The sequence below is a fragment of the Pieris brassicae genome, chromosome 8 (assembly GCF_905147105.1).
Source record: "Pieris brassicae chromosome 8, ilPieBrab1.1, whole genome shotgun sequence".
NCBI lineage: Eukaryota > Metazoa > Arthropoda > Insecta > Lepidoptera > Pieridae > Pieris > Pieris brassicae.
In genome coordinates this window covers 10,248,476-10,264,200 of record NC_059672.1, presented here as the reverse complement: position 1 = coordinate 10,264,200, position 15,725 = coordinate 10,248,476, and the positions used below count along the sequence as shown (strand labels likewise).

The window sequence follows — 15,725 nt, the reverse complement described above, 5'->3', positions numbered from 1 at the left end:
TAAAAGACCTAAGACAGGATTTTGTGGAACAATGTACAATCGCTGGAATACACTTTTACCGAGATCCTTATAACACAATATCCAATACAAGGCGTGGCATCTAGAAGCAAAATATGACGCCACACACTTAAACTTGCATCGGTGATATCATATGGCATTGAAAGAATTTCATTTTGTACTAAATTTATATAGAAGACGCTTTTTTACGACGAGTTCTGAGCTGTCATTTGAAATTTGCCAGTGTAAAGTATAAATAAGATTTGAATTTTTAAACAAAAGTGAAAATGCCACTATCAATTTAGTGGTAGTGTTGAAAGTAAATGAAGTGTTGTGCTGAGTATTACAATGTATGAAGTCTATGATAAGATATTTATATGAAAAGTCTTACAAATTATCTGGCTTAATCGGCGCCTGAAAATCTTCAAAGATGCAAGACAACGAAATGTTTTTCTTGATTTACGTTTATTTATACAGAACACCACACAAGGAAGTACTTTTTTTTATAGAACAGGGGGCAAACGGGCAAGAGGCTCACCTGATGTTAAGTGATACCGCCGCCCATGGACACTCTCAATGCCAGAGGGCTCGCGAGTGCGTTGGCTTTTAATAATTGGTACGCTCTTTTCTTGAAGAACCTTAAATGGAATTGGTTCGGAAATACTTCAGAGGGGCAGCTGGTTCCACATAGCTCTGTCTCAGTTGTGGAATGACGGACGTCGGAAAGCACCAGTTCAGGAATCACCGATACCATCTACCAGACGCCCACTTAAATCTTTAATTAGCGCCTGTGCATTTGAACCCAAAGGCCCAAGAGTCTCTACTCCAAAGTTGGAGAAAAGACTATTATATTACTGCCGTTTAGAGATAAATACGTTAAGATACTGAAAACATTTGTAAAATATAGCTCTGTGAAACTTTAAGGAACACATAAATTTAGACTTTTACAGTGGCACCTCGATATATGAGTGGCCTAATATACGAGTGTTTGAACAGGCAACCGAGCGAGCGATATTTTGCTATGTGAGAGTAATATTTGAGTTACGAGGAATCGGCTACACTAACAGTTTCGCCCGATTTCGAAGCCGTAATATAGTTAAGTTCGTTTCGCGTTTTTTGCTTGCATTTAGAAAACAATATCACATTTATTTTTTTATAGCCATAGGACCGAAGAAGATGATGTCTATTGAATTAAAGGGTGAAATCATTTTCTTGTTTTAACTTAACTCAACAAAAACTACTGAGGTGTCTTTGGCGCTACGGATTAATAGCATTTCAATTATTTTCAAGGGGGGAAATTGCTTTAGATCCGAACGAGCAAAGTTACAGAACGAATGACGAGGTACCACTGTGTGTGGCATTTAATAATTTTATATTTATGTCATGTCTGCTAAGTCCAACCTCTAGTCTGTCATATCATGAAATTATAAGACATGTTTTCAATTCACTAATATTTAATCTCTGTAACTTATACCACAACAATACAGATACTCCACCGTACATGCTCGTACATAAATTTGAATGCTGAAACAAAGCGATTATTACTGCCGTACATAAGGCCACCTAAATCCGATATACTTATATCGAAGTTAAATATGCTAACAGACACACGTTATCTTAAGAAAATATAACTAATGACTCTCTTTGCAGGTTAAGCGGACAACTTGGAAGACAATTATAAAAAGTGCGAGTTCCTTGTACGATACACAAATACTGTCGATGTTTACTTTGGGAGTCTTATCATTTGATAAGTTAAAACACAAGCCAATTGTAAACAATCTTATCATGGTAACGTTCTTACTGAAGACGCGAAAGTATCCAGAATCTGATACACGCCGGCGCGACGCGCTCCGTACCTAAATCGTATTCGAAAAATGGAAGTAGAAGTTTGTATAAATGGATAAATAGTGCACCAGAGAGAGAAGTGATTTCTAGTCGGTAGTTGCTGAAGTGTATCAAACTGGAGGACCTACAGACCTTGGACAGCGCTGATGGCGTTGGTGATAATGTTAGTGAGGAATGCCTTGAGAAGAATTTCAATCTGTCCCTGAACTTTTGTCCTGCCTATTTCGATGGACTTCTATGCTGGGACCCAACGCCGTGGAACACCCTGGCCGTGCAGAAGTGCTTCAGCGAGTTCCACGGTGTCCAATATGATAATACTCGTAAGTATTAATTTATACTAAGATTTCAGTGTATTTATTATGATTCCTCAAATTATTGCACCCATAAATTAAGTAATAAATTTTATCAATCGTTAATGAGAGTGTATGACACATTCATTAAATTTGACTACACATTGCGTCACAAGTATCTTGTATCGATCTTACCTACACAGATTTAACTTTTCTAGATAACAATTCTTTATAATTGTAAAATCCTAATATCATTTTTCTCACAAACATAAAAAGATTTACGAAAGGGTTGTTCGTTTGAAAAAGACTTAAAACACGAAGCTTTTGGCTTTGATTTCAGAACGAAGAATCTTTCTCTTTTGTCTTAATTCAATTATAAATAAATTACGATCGAGGAATAGAAACAAAAATATAACTGACCACCCTTTGGGCTGGCAAGCCAAATAGCTGATAAAAATATTCTAAAAATAAAAAATCTTCCAATAACGAGCCAAAAAAACTACTTTGTTTTTGCCAAATGTTCGTAATCCGACATGAAACTTCGCGACATTGAATATTTCATGAATGTCACCGCAATCAAGACACTGTTGTTTACCAAACAAAAAGCCTTTGTTTGAAATAGGTTTCGTTTCAACTGTAAAGTTTATTATTAAGACTTTACAAGGCCTCAGATACAAATAGGTTGCGATTGTGAATCTCATTATCCATTTATGAATCGTTTCGCTTCTAATTTATTATACAGTCAGGCGTTTGTTCCCATTTATCTACATTATGCATGGGATTCTAAGATATATTAATTACTGTAGCTTACGTCGGCGATATTGCTTGCGATTGATAAAATGAATATTGGTTTTTAAAGGAACATGTCGCTGACACAGACTTACAGAAATAGAGTCGAAAACACAAACTAATTGAGGATATGATTCCTATGTATTTAACATCTTACATAGTACTTTGAAGGATGGAAGTACAAGCACTAAAACTATTTTTTTATATTTAATACAATATTAATGGCCGGCACTCTGTCATTGAGAGTACCCATGGGCGGTGGCGGTATCACTTAACAACAGATGAGCCAGCTCCTTTGCTTTAAATAAATAATACATTTATACAAATATGGACTTAAACTGTGAAAACACAGGTATGGCACAGGCCATAGGTACTCGTAACTTCCGTTGGCACGGTTTATAACACAAATTATTATTTTCAGAGATAATTTTTAAACTGTGTATGTACAAAAATTCATTCATTAATTTTTTCACAATACACATACATTTTAGTTGGTTTCCTTTTGAACTGAAACTTCTTTATCGGCGTTAAAAAAAAATACCGTCACATTTGTCGGTTATTCGTCACATTTTTCCGTTACGCGTCTTCTTTTACTTGTCCCTACCACGGTTGATTCGAAGAGATTCGAAGCTATTAATAACAAAAATATATAATAATGACAACGATAACAATGATACAAATTATTCTACTACAATTAATGAAATTCTATAATAATCTTGGTAGTAATAAGGCAAAATGAAATAATACTGTTTTTAGTATTCATGTCTATGATAATAAAAGCCTTTTGTTAAACTTTATCTAATTTAACTTTATTTAACCAATTTCTGTAAAGTTGCATATAGTAGATCATTTAATAGAAATAATCTAATAGAAAAATAAAGTCATAAAGAAGTTTCACTTCTTACGTGTGTACACTAATACACGTATACATTTTTACTTTACAAGCCAGTTTATGTTTTTAATGAATAATTAGAAAATTATAAATAACTGAGACGTTTTATCAATGTTTATAAAGCAAAACCAATTAAATTATTTACCCAGTGATAACAATATAATAACATCGTGTTTAATCAAATTAACTTAAAGCAATTATGAAAATGAAACGAGAATTCTTTGATAAAGATATTAATTTATATTTTATGTGCTTGATAATATACAAACAAAAAATACGAAACCGAAACATTGTATACCTGTTAGCTTCTAATATTAATTTAATTAAATTCTAAACATTTTTATGAAACATATTCTTAATAATCTTGCTACAAGTGCGCATGTGCAATAGTTACTCATTTGACTCGTTCGGTTGTTTACGAGTTGTTACGAATTGACTCGACCATTTTCCCGAAATCAGTGAAGTAAATTATAGTGAATTAAGTCATCATTGAAGTGTTTAATTTCCTACCCTAAGAACTAAATCAACTACCGCTAACATACCTTTAATTCATTTAGAAAGTAATGCTAATATAACAATTATTTAAAAAAACGTATTTTTTATTTATATTTTAATCTACCTTTTTAAAAAATGTTTGAATTTATTAAAACCTATACCAATTTGATGTTGATGACCGACATAATTGTAACCCCTTGTTTGGTTAGACTGGCTCGCTCGGCACGCATTTTCAAAGTTGCAATTTAGCAATTTAAAATGAATTTTGTGTTTTTAATTAATGCGGACTATAATTTTATATTTTGTGTTTTGTGGTTCTATAATAAAATGAAGAAAATAAATCAGTGGCGTAGATGAGATTTCTGTATCTGTTTCATGATAATTGTTTTGTCAATCTAATAGGCGATCAGCCACCTGTGCCTCATACACGCCGTCGAATTTTTGGGTTGGGCAAGCGGATTTCCTCACGATGTTCTCCTTCAACGTTCGATCGAATGTTAAATACGCACATAAAATGAAATTCCATTGGTGCTCAGCCGAGGATAGAACCTACGAACTCAGGGATGAGAATCGCACGCTAAAGACACTAGGCCAACACTGGGGCAGTGTTGGCCTAGTTGGCACATGAGCAAGGCTTCGGAAAGGCAAATTATATTCAGGACCTTTGCTTTTGTCTGTTAGATCATTTACTTTTTATATATTTCGATCGACCGATGTGAGTTGTTCTATTTATGTGATAACTCGATTACGTGAAACTTATTTTTTTCTTTTCACAGAAAACGCATCGCGATTATGTTTGGCGGGAGAATGGCATAATTACTCCAATTATGCCAACTGCACGGAGAGGATTGCCAACGTATCACCAACAGATGTCAGTAGCCTGATTTACCTCACTGGTTACTCCATCAGCTTGGCTGTACTGTCTCTGGCAGTCTTCGTCTTCCTGTATTTCAAGTAAGTTCAATGGGTACAATTTGTCATAAAAAATATTTATCATATATATTTATGAAGTATTTCCGAACCAATTCGACTTAGGGTCCTTCAAGAAAAGAGCGTACCTATTCTTAAAACGCAACGCACTCGCGAGCCCTCTGGCATTGAGAGTGCCCATGGGCGGCGGTATCACTTAACATCAACTGAGCCTCCTGCCCGTTTGCCCCGGGTCTTTAAAAAATAAGCCCCCTAAAACAGTTTAGAATGATTAGCAGGTGCCTCTTTCTTATTCTCACGATTGAAGGCATTGCAAAGTGTGTGTCGTAAAATTCCTAACATGAAGTTGATAAATATATTATGTATAACAAATGCAATTTTGTTGAAACCGATTTGAAAAGCGATTTTTTTTAAATATAATAACTCAGCAGTGCTCAATTCAACTCTAATTAATTGTTTTGATATATCGCAAATTTGCTTGACTGAATAGATTTTATGTAAATTCTAATTACCTACGTATGATAATTTATTAAACATCTTGAGTAATACTAAGAAATTATGAATACGAGAAACTGTTTTGTTCGGTTTCCAACTAATCTATTTTCTCTTCATTTCCATCTCTTGATTGAATTTATTTAAAAAAGTCGTAAACCAACTTCCTATTGCTATAACTTTAAACATTTAAATATACTAAAAATAAGTACAAAAAGTAAATAGTAACAGAATTGGAAAGACGAAGAATATGAACTTGTTTGGGAAATCAAGTTGAATTTCGTTACATATGCTTATCGTTTTGTACATAGATAAAGAGATTTCATACAAAACTGTCGTGATCGCATTTGCATGGAAGTTACAGAACACCGTTGCTACATTTTACAATAAAAACAAAAGTTTTAAGAAAATTTATTATTTCTCAGGGACCTCAGATGTCTTCGCAATACAATACACACAAATTTGATGACAACATATATTTTGTCTGCGTGTAGTTGGATGTTAAACTTAGCTTTACAAGTGAGTATACTACTATATTGGATATAGGCCTCCTCTTCCACTCTGTTTCTAGCTTTACGTAAAGGAAGCCTATGTCCAAGGACAAGCTGTATAACAGAAATTAACCGGCTTGCCGATTGATAAATAGTACTATTTAGTAGTATTTATTAGTACTTCACATTTTAATGTACTAGTATAAGTAATTACAACAATTAAGGCTTTTATTATTATTATTATTATACTACTATATTACTGTAATTTCCCTCTCTCGAAACAAACCTTTTAGCTTTTTAGTACATAACTTCAAATAGATTACATACATACATGTAATAAAAATTCTATTTGATCAAGCACACAATCTAAGATAACGAACTTAGTATGATTATTTAAATACATTTAGAAACTTTATATAATCAATATTATTACAAATATTACATAAGATTGTATTTCATATTGAAAGGAGAAATAGATTCAATAATTTCTGTTATATAACTTATCATATTCAATGGCAGTATTGGCCCAGTGGCATCACAGTGCGACTCTAATCCTTGAGGTCTTAAATTCGAACCCCGGCTGTGTACCAATGGACTTGCTTTCTATGTGCACAATAACTATTCGTTCGAACAGTGAAGGATAACATCGTGAGATAATCGGCTTGGCTTAGACCCAAAAAGACGACAGCGTGTGTCGTAACGTTCAATGACCCTGTAGCTGAGATGAATAGGTATACGGCGTATTTTCATATTCATATACATCTGTAAAATCCCGAGTATAAAGACATACAACGCTAATAAGTAGGTGAGATATAGGATTATAAAGAAAGAGATCAATATGTCTCTTTCTTCATATTAATTCCAACATTTGTATATTTGTATATACAGTATTCATAATATTCTTAAGCTATATAATAATAATTCAAAATTCAAAAGTTTAGTCCCTGTGGTACCTTAAATACTGGCAGCATTTACTCGCTGTAATTCGATACTCTCTGCCTACTGATAAATAATATATATTATCTTTAAAAGAAAAGAATATATGGCCTTACTTAAAATTACTGACATTTAAAATACATCTTCTTTAACAAAACCTTTGCAGTCAAATAAATGTCTTACAAAACACTTGAATCCTGATATAGTTGTCTATTCTGAATCTTTATTAGTGCCGGTAAAAACTTTTAAAAATTACTCATTACTTAATACTCATTTCCTAACTTAAGTTAGGAGTAAAATATCTTCGTATCTAGGGCATGTGAACATCAAATAGAACCTCTTTTAAATTCCTACACATAAATCTGTTTGAAAAGAAAATGTTCAGTCGTCCTGAAACAATTTCTCGCTTTACAACTTGCGGATAAAGGAAACGTACGTCATCGCTTCCTAGCAAAATATCCGCTTAAAGAAATAATGACACAAGATAGATACTATTAATGTTAAGATTATCTGTCTAAACTCTATAGTCTGTATATATTAGTAGAGATCAGGAATAATAGATGACATTTTTTTTTAATTTTCAATCTGCTTACACGTTAATGTTTAGGATTATATACGCAGTTTTTTTTTCAAAATATCGGCGTTTAAACGCATCAGAATAAGTAAATTTTATTACAAAGACAATTTGATTTTTTCCAAGACTTATAACAATGTATACAATTAATTGAAAATATAAAAATTCCCTAATAATAAAATGATTCTTTGACGAAAAGTTTTCTTACTTTGAAATCCTATTTTTGTTAACATCATAAATTAAACATTATTTACTAACACGTCCAAACACACAAATTACTAGTTAAACTAATAATAATAGTAACATAAGTTTTTTACACACCGTTATTTCAAATTAGCCGTTTACATATAAAAATGCTATAGGTATGCACTGGAAACATCGAATGTTCAATCTATCAAGGATTATTCGAACGAAGTCGCGGGCACCAGGTCTTACTAAAATTAAAATAGAGCATTACTACGAAACAACTGTACACGAAGTTATATTTCGGTGTATTGACATGTTTCTTAATAAACTGGTATGCTTTCCGTATTCGCCACAAAGAACCTGAGAATCTAAAACAAATATACGTTTCCTTAATTTGTTTTGCTCTCAAACAATATACAATCATCTTACAAGGGGGACAATCGGATATTTATGAAAATATCTTATAGAAAGGACATACATGTGTCAGACCTTGAGATGCGCTAACCAGATCCATGCAACTTCGTCACAATCGAGTAGCCCGCAATATAGCAGCACAAGTCACGAGGGGACTTTTTGTATTAAAGAGGTCGCATGGGTCCTAACTTAATAACGATTGGCAATTAACTAGATAACGAATTTTAATTTGATTAACGATAATTGACGAGTTCAAGATCGATTTCTAATATTTGTTTCAGAATTGGTCGGACGAAGCGCCATCAGACCAAACCTCATGTATGATTCTGGTGATATGCATGCATTATTTCTACCTCACGAACTTTTTCTGGATGCTTGTTGAAGGTAATGTCCTTGTTTCATGGAGTCTAATCTGAAATATTCGTGAATTTTAATTTAATTTATCTTTTTGACTTGCAAAACATGCCGAGTGTTCACTTTCAGCGTATGACTCTAATCCTTGAAATCATAGTTTCGATCCCCGGTAAAAAGTCCATTGTATTGACACAAAAATCTGATGGCGTGTGTCAGGCACAGGAGGCTGATCACTACCCTACTGATCACACCTACTTGCCTATTATATTGACAAATCATGAAACAGATACATAAATCTAAAAAGTTTTATTGCTCTACTGATGTATATATCGAAACAAGAACTTAATTATAACTCCTATGTTTATACACAGAAGACATATTGACATATTCAAAATATATTGTTTCATTTAGAATATTTGAGGTAAAGTAACTTTAAACAGTATAACCTCATGCCGTAAATTTATACCATACAAATAATAATCTAAAATGCTCGCCTACTTGCCTATTAGATTGACAAATCATAAAACAGACACATAAATCTGAGACCCAGGCCTCAAAAGGTTGTCGTGCCACTGATTTATGTGATTTATTTATGAAAACAAGAATTTAATTGTAACTTATATGAGCAAGCAAAATAACTTATTAATTTCAACTAACTAACTAGTAATTTCAAACAGTAAAATCTCACCTTTCTATATTAATCTAAAATAATATTAAAAACCCATAAACTTGTTTGTTTTTGTTAACTAATGTATTCATTTGCCTCAGGCCTCTACCTGTACATGTTGGTTGTGGAAACTTTCACAGCCGAAAACATCAAGTTGAAAGTATACACGAGTATTGGATGGGGTAAGTTAAAATTTTGTTTTATACTGAAAAATAACATGTTAACCGTATTTGTAGTCAAATACGTACATTTTAATTTCACAATTTGAAAGCTGAGAAAATTCTTTTGTTTTATATAGAACAATTGGATTCTAGCTTTCTCGCTGATTGGAGCATCAAGGTCACCATCGACTGAGAATGTTCCGACCTTAAAACCGTGAATGCTGGGTGTCAGGCCCCGTCCCGACTAAAAGCTAGGCACGAAGGCTAAATTAGCTCCAAAAAGCTTGGTGTGCTCAGCAAGGCGAGACGGTACTTCACTCCGAGCCACCGCTTGCAACTCTATAAAGCGCAAATTCGGCCCCACATGGAATACCGTTCTCACCTGTGGGCGGGAGCTCCCCAGTACCAGCTCCTTCCACTTGACCGTATTTAACGAAGAGCGATTCGAATCGTCGACGACCAATCACTTTACGTGCGGCTTGATGCCTTGGCGTTGCGTAGAGATGTTGGGTCTCTCTGTATCTTCTACCGCATTTACCATAGGGAGTGTTTAGAAGAGTTGTTCGGTCTAATACCCGCAGCTGAGTTTCATTATCGGACGTAAAAGCAAAATACAAAATACCATCCGTATCACCTCGACGTCCGTCGTTCCACAACTGAGCGTTTTCTAAGGCAGTTTTTGCCGCGCACCACCACTATGTGGAACCAGCTGCCCACTGAAGTATTTCCGAACCAATTCGACTTAGGGTCCTTCAAGAAAAGAGCGTACCAATTCTTGAAAGGCCGGCAACGCACTTGCGAGCCTTCTGGCAATGTGAATGTCCATGGGCGGCGGTATCGCTTCACATCAGGTGAGCCTCTTGCCCGTTTGCCTGCTATTACATAAAAAAAATTAAAAAAACTTGACCGTATTTAACGAAAAGCGATTCGAATCGTCGACAACCACCACTTTCCGTGTGGTTTGATCCCTTGGCGTTGCGTAGAGATGTGGGGTCTCTTTGCATCTTCTACCGCATTTACCACATAGAGTGCTCAGAGGAGTTGTTCGGACTAATACCTGCAGCTGAATTTCATTATCGGACCTCAAGGTGGAATACAAAGACATACCATCCGTATCACCTCGACGTCCGTCGTTCCACAACTGAGCGTTTTTTAAGTTTTTTGTCGTACATCACCAGTATATGGAACCAGCTTCCCACTGACCTGGCAGCGGTATCACTTAACATCAGATGAGCCTCCTGCTGACCCCTGTTTTATAAAAAAATAGAAGAAGTTAAAAGCGATAGATAGAAGTCCCTATTGCAAGGGACAAGACCACAAAAATGTTGACAGATGTTTGAAGTCTATATTTTTTCTCAATTTTAAAACGCATTGGTGCAGTGGTACTTCTAACGGACGTTTTTTTCGCTTTATCACTATTACCTACCTACTAAGTGTAACGATACTGTAATTGGCTCTACAATACTCATCTGTGATTAAACCACATTGCGGCTAACGTCCGTGGCTGAATTTCATTTACAACAACATTTCCATTCCCGCCGAAACGAGAATTGATTTTTCAAAGCATTAATTAAATTATGGCAGTGAGTAGGAAAAGTGAAATTTATTTATCAGTTGATATTTTGACCAATTTTAAGATAAGTAAAAGACGTATACTTAATAGTATTACCATAGATAATATCAACACTTTAAAGAGGACAGGAAATTTCAAAGAACCTTTCCGTGGCTAAGGATCGATCACACATAATGCCTTTCATTGCTGATTCTTGATCCTGCTCAGTAAAATAGCTTTAGAACGTCATATCACTTGATTGAAATATTCTTTTATAATTGGACCAAGAACTTACCCGTTCAGCATCTCTGGTGCATTCCGCATTAGGCATAATTTTAAAAAAAATTAAAAAAATTAATTATTATGTGTTGTTATTTAATAAATAAATAATCTCTATGGGCCCTAAATATTCCGGTGATTTACTAGTATATACGAAAGTGCAGTATACAAAATTATAACTTATTGTACAAAATATACATTTGCTTCGATGTTAAAGAAAATGCGCTTTTTCTACGCCACTGAAAATATCAAATAAATAAATAACCTTTATTCGAGTACTTTTTATAAATGACCTCCGAAGGAGTGAAGGCCTCTACCATATTCTACCACTTGTATCTCATCTCCGCTACTATTTATTAATCTTTCTCTGGTCTCTCTTTTATTTTTGAAGATATTGATAATCTAATATCAAATGTAATATACGCGTGGCACATTTAGAGTCAGAAATATGAAATATATTTTAGACAATGCATCTAAAATATGAACTATAATTATATTAATTATTATACTATATAATTGATAGGTGCTCCAGCTATATTCATCACAATTTGGGTGATAGCAAGGTGTTTCGTCACTGTGGTGCCATCTACTGGACCTGATGGGGTAAGTATTTTTAGCGAAAAGTTTTATTTAATACGCTTAATACAATGATGATATTATTTGCGACGGCATAAATTTAATGATATAATTAACTGAAGAAGAAGAAATCTTGTGATTTTTTTGTGGTGTATTTCTTTATTTATTCTCTCTCTCTGTTTTCTATCTTATAAAGAGCAAAAATGTGATGTTTTGTTTGCACTGAATAGACTCCAACACTATTTCATCGATTAAAATTCTTTAACGTTTAGAATCTCACATTATCCCCTCGAACATGCTACAGAATATTTTCGTACGAAACCGTCGATAATATAACCCGTATTAAAAAAAATAACCATCGAGTAGACTGCGGAAGTTATTGACTATAAAACAAAGTAATCTACGCAAGTTTTATATATCTACAACAAATTCCGCGTCAATCCATGCCAATAGTATATGACTATCTATTACAGTTTTGTCACAATAACAATGAGATATACAATAGTATAATAACGCCACATTTTTCTTACCTGAGCATTTTTACGTAATGTATATTTTGGCATTCAATATTTTATTCAAATCGAAAATAAGCATTTAATCAATCGTATATTGCGGGCACCGGTTTTCTCCAAAATTTGTTACACACCGCTATTTTACCAAAAAAAGCGTTTTGGAGGTTTCATGAAATAATAATGTTAAATCAGAAATTTGTTGGTCTAGTGGCTTCAGCATGTAACTCTCATCCCTTAGGTCGTGGTTTCGATCCCTAGTCGTAGGTTCGATTCGTGCACCAATGGACTTTCTTTATACGTCCGCATTTAACATTCGCTTGAACAGTGAAGGAAAACATTGTGACCAGCTTGCCTTAGACCCACACAGTCACAGGAGGCTGATGACCTACTTGCCTATTAGATTGACAAATTAAACAGATACAGAAATCTGAGGCCCATACCTAAAAAGGTTGTAGCGCCACTGATTTATTAATTAATGAGGTTTTTAAAGCAGAATCAACAGAATTCAGAAAAACAATTTTTGATTATATTTTTCGTTTTAAAAATCTTGTCACAACGCCTATTTTCATTGTTATATAAAATTATGTAAAATTGTAACCAAATTGAGATTTTCTACGGCAAAAAATTACTAAAGTTCTCTAAATGTGCCCTGTGATTGTTAAATTTTATTCTGTTCACATCTTAAATATAATCTAATTTCAGGACCTTTCAAAAGTTTATTCAACTTTGCTTAAATTCGGACGTCTTTACGCATATATTTATACTTATTTTGCCAGGACCACCGTAACTTTCTTGGTCCATAGATTGATTCGTTAAAACATATTTTAAAGATTGCTTTTACTGCTACGATATATAAGGCTTTACTTTTTAAGCCTAAGACCCGGTACTTCAAAATTAACCACTTAATCATGAATACTAACAGTTTTTAAATAATTAAAAACAATGCATTAGAATTATCAATTTGGCTGATTTATTTCTCTCCCTAATAAGAATAATCCAGTGTCGATACATTCTTGTCTTGGCCTAAGATTTCTGTACCTGTTTCGGAATAATTTTTAACTTTTATAGCCAAGTTGGCGATTAGCCTTCTGTGCCTGATTAAAGAAGATTAAAGGGGTGAAGCTGTGAGACTCAACAACACATTTTATCTAATATACATGCCTTAATTGATTTGTTTTTACTTTGAAAAGTGGATTCACACGCAACGATTATTGGTTATCACAGATTTGTGATTATTTCTGTGCTAATAGTTAATGCTTGATGGTTTTTGAACTCAGATTCCGTGCTTAGACTCTCAATAGATCCGTTGTGCCTAAAGTCCCGGCTAATTAAGGCAGCCTAATTCCTTCCAACTGCACAGAAGCCTCTTGAGCACTTCGCAGACTTCACGGAGCTACCCTCTCCTCCTAGTTGTTTAGCCACAGCCTCGCATTCCAGGACTACATGGGTGACAGGTTCCTCGGCGCTGAAACAGCCTCTGCATATGGGGCTGTTGGTCACGCCTAGGATAAAAAGATGTTTATTAAGGAGACACTGGCCCGTAATTGTCCCTATTATTGTTTTGAGATTATTTCTGTTTAGGTTAGAAGTCGCTGTGTCAATTGGGGCTAGACTGCTCGGCACTATATTGAAATTAGGTAGATATGAATAAAGTTTTTATTACTCAGAAAAAATGTATTAGGGCTATTATTTTTTTACGAACTCGATATTGTGACAGTACCAAGTTTATAGATTCTTGAAGCAGTTATGACTGTAAAAAAACATCCAAAATTGTCCAAACCATTCAAAGAAACTCGCTTTTATATACCGAGGGTTCCAACACGGCTGTGGCTCCCTCCATGCTCCACCACGATGTATACAAAAAATTGTTACACCATGGCTATAGAACTATTTAATCACCATCCTAGAAGTTATATATAGATCACTGTCGTGTAATGCTTTGAAGGGCAAGATGGATTTTTTAGACTTTAAGTGTAGATTTTTATAATTGATCGATCTATATGTACCACTTTCTTACAAATAAATGATTTATTATTATTAAAACAGAAGTGGTAATGGGTGGGGAATATAGCAAGATGCAACATATAAAAGGTAGACTTTAAAGATACATGTATAAGGGGACGGAGGAGAAAAAGGCGCCCTAAGAAGTGGTAGCCGGAAGCGAATTGAGAAAGAAATTGGACAGAGATATTACTCGTAAAAGGGTTCTGCTCAATCGTAAAGAAGGAAGTTAAGATATCGAGTAACAAGAGAAAAATATATTTAACATTTGTAAAGACTGGAAATAAACGGGCTTTATTATTATACTACTAGTATATTGTTACGAAGACGGGTCGACTGCGATGTTTCTAGATTTTTCCACTAGTTAGAGAACTTTTCAGCAGGCAGTAATATGATTTCTGACCGTTTCAGGAGAGGGTCAATCACATATTAGAAAATTGTAATTTCCATAATGTTACCCTAGTTTTCAGGAAGCTGAAACCTTTTTTCAGTAGGTTTCTGAACATGTGTAGTAGAGTGGCACATTTTTCAGGAGCCCCGTTCTCAGGCGTTTTCAGGCCTAGATTAGTCTTTCCCTTTGATGAAGGAATATTCTAGACCAAACTTTTTAGGTGTGAGACAAGGACGAAATGATACAAGAGAGAGAGAGAGAAGATCAGAACTTTCTCGAAACTAGACTGAGCACTCTAGAACGCCATACGACAAGGATGGAGCGACGTGCGAATTGTGCAATCGCTACTCAGTAGCAAGCCCGCCTAGAGAGTTCTCGAATATTGTTTAGAATTATTCCCAGGGATATATAAGCGAGCCGAATCGCGACTAGTCACCTTTAGTTTTGAATGCGATAACAAGAGAGGAACACCGAAGCGATAAAGTGCGAATAAAGTGATTACAAGTGATAAAGTGTGCATAAGTGAAGTAATTAGTGATTGTTTTGTGTGTGTAATTAGCGCATCTCTGCGATTAATTTGTGTTCATAAATTCCTCGTTGATTACCAAGAAATAAACCCTTGACGAAATCTACGGCATTTTCTATCCGATCCCCTAGCTAGTAACATTTTGGTGTCAGAAGTGGGATAGAAAAATGCCAATTACTCCAAGGGAGAATCAAGAGGAGTCGGTGGCAGAGTCTCCAGCTGCGGAGGGAGTGCAGACAAGGGCGCAATCAGCACGTGACGCCGCCCGACGACAAAGTTTTGATGCGAACCGTGGGATGGGTGAAAGCAACGAGGCCAACATCCTTCTTGCTCTGCGTCAAATGATGGAAGAACAGGCACAGGCACGCCAAATGA

General features: G+C 34.8%; 1 protein-coding gene across 1 annotated transcript in view; it reads left to right on the top strand.

The window, feature by feature from the left end:
* Positions 1–1,871: 1,871 nt before the first annotated feature.
* The window catches only part of LOC123713314 (diuretic hormone receptor), a 29,958-nt gene continuing 16,104 nt past the window's right edge, over positions 1,872–15,725 (top strand). The window contains exons 1-7 of the mRNA XM_045666917.1: positions 1,872–1,883; positions 1,940–2,162; positions 5,085–5,262; positions 6,156–6,249; positions 8,613–8,715; positions 9,454–9,534; positions 11,868–11,947. Of these exons, the coding sequence (XP_045522873.1) occupies positions 1,872–1,883; positions 1,940–2,162; positions 5,085–5,262; positions 6,156–6,249; positions 8,613–8,715; positions 9,454–9,534; positions 11,868–11,947 (771 nt within the window). The remainder of the gene's footprint in view (positions 1,884–1,939; positions 2,163–5,084; positions 5,263–6,155; positions 6,250–8,612; positions 8,716–9,453; positions 9,535–11,867; positions 11,948–15,725) is intronic.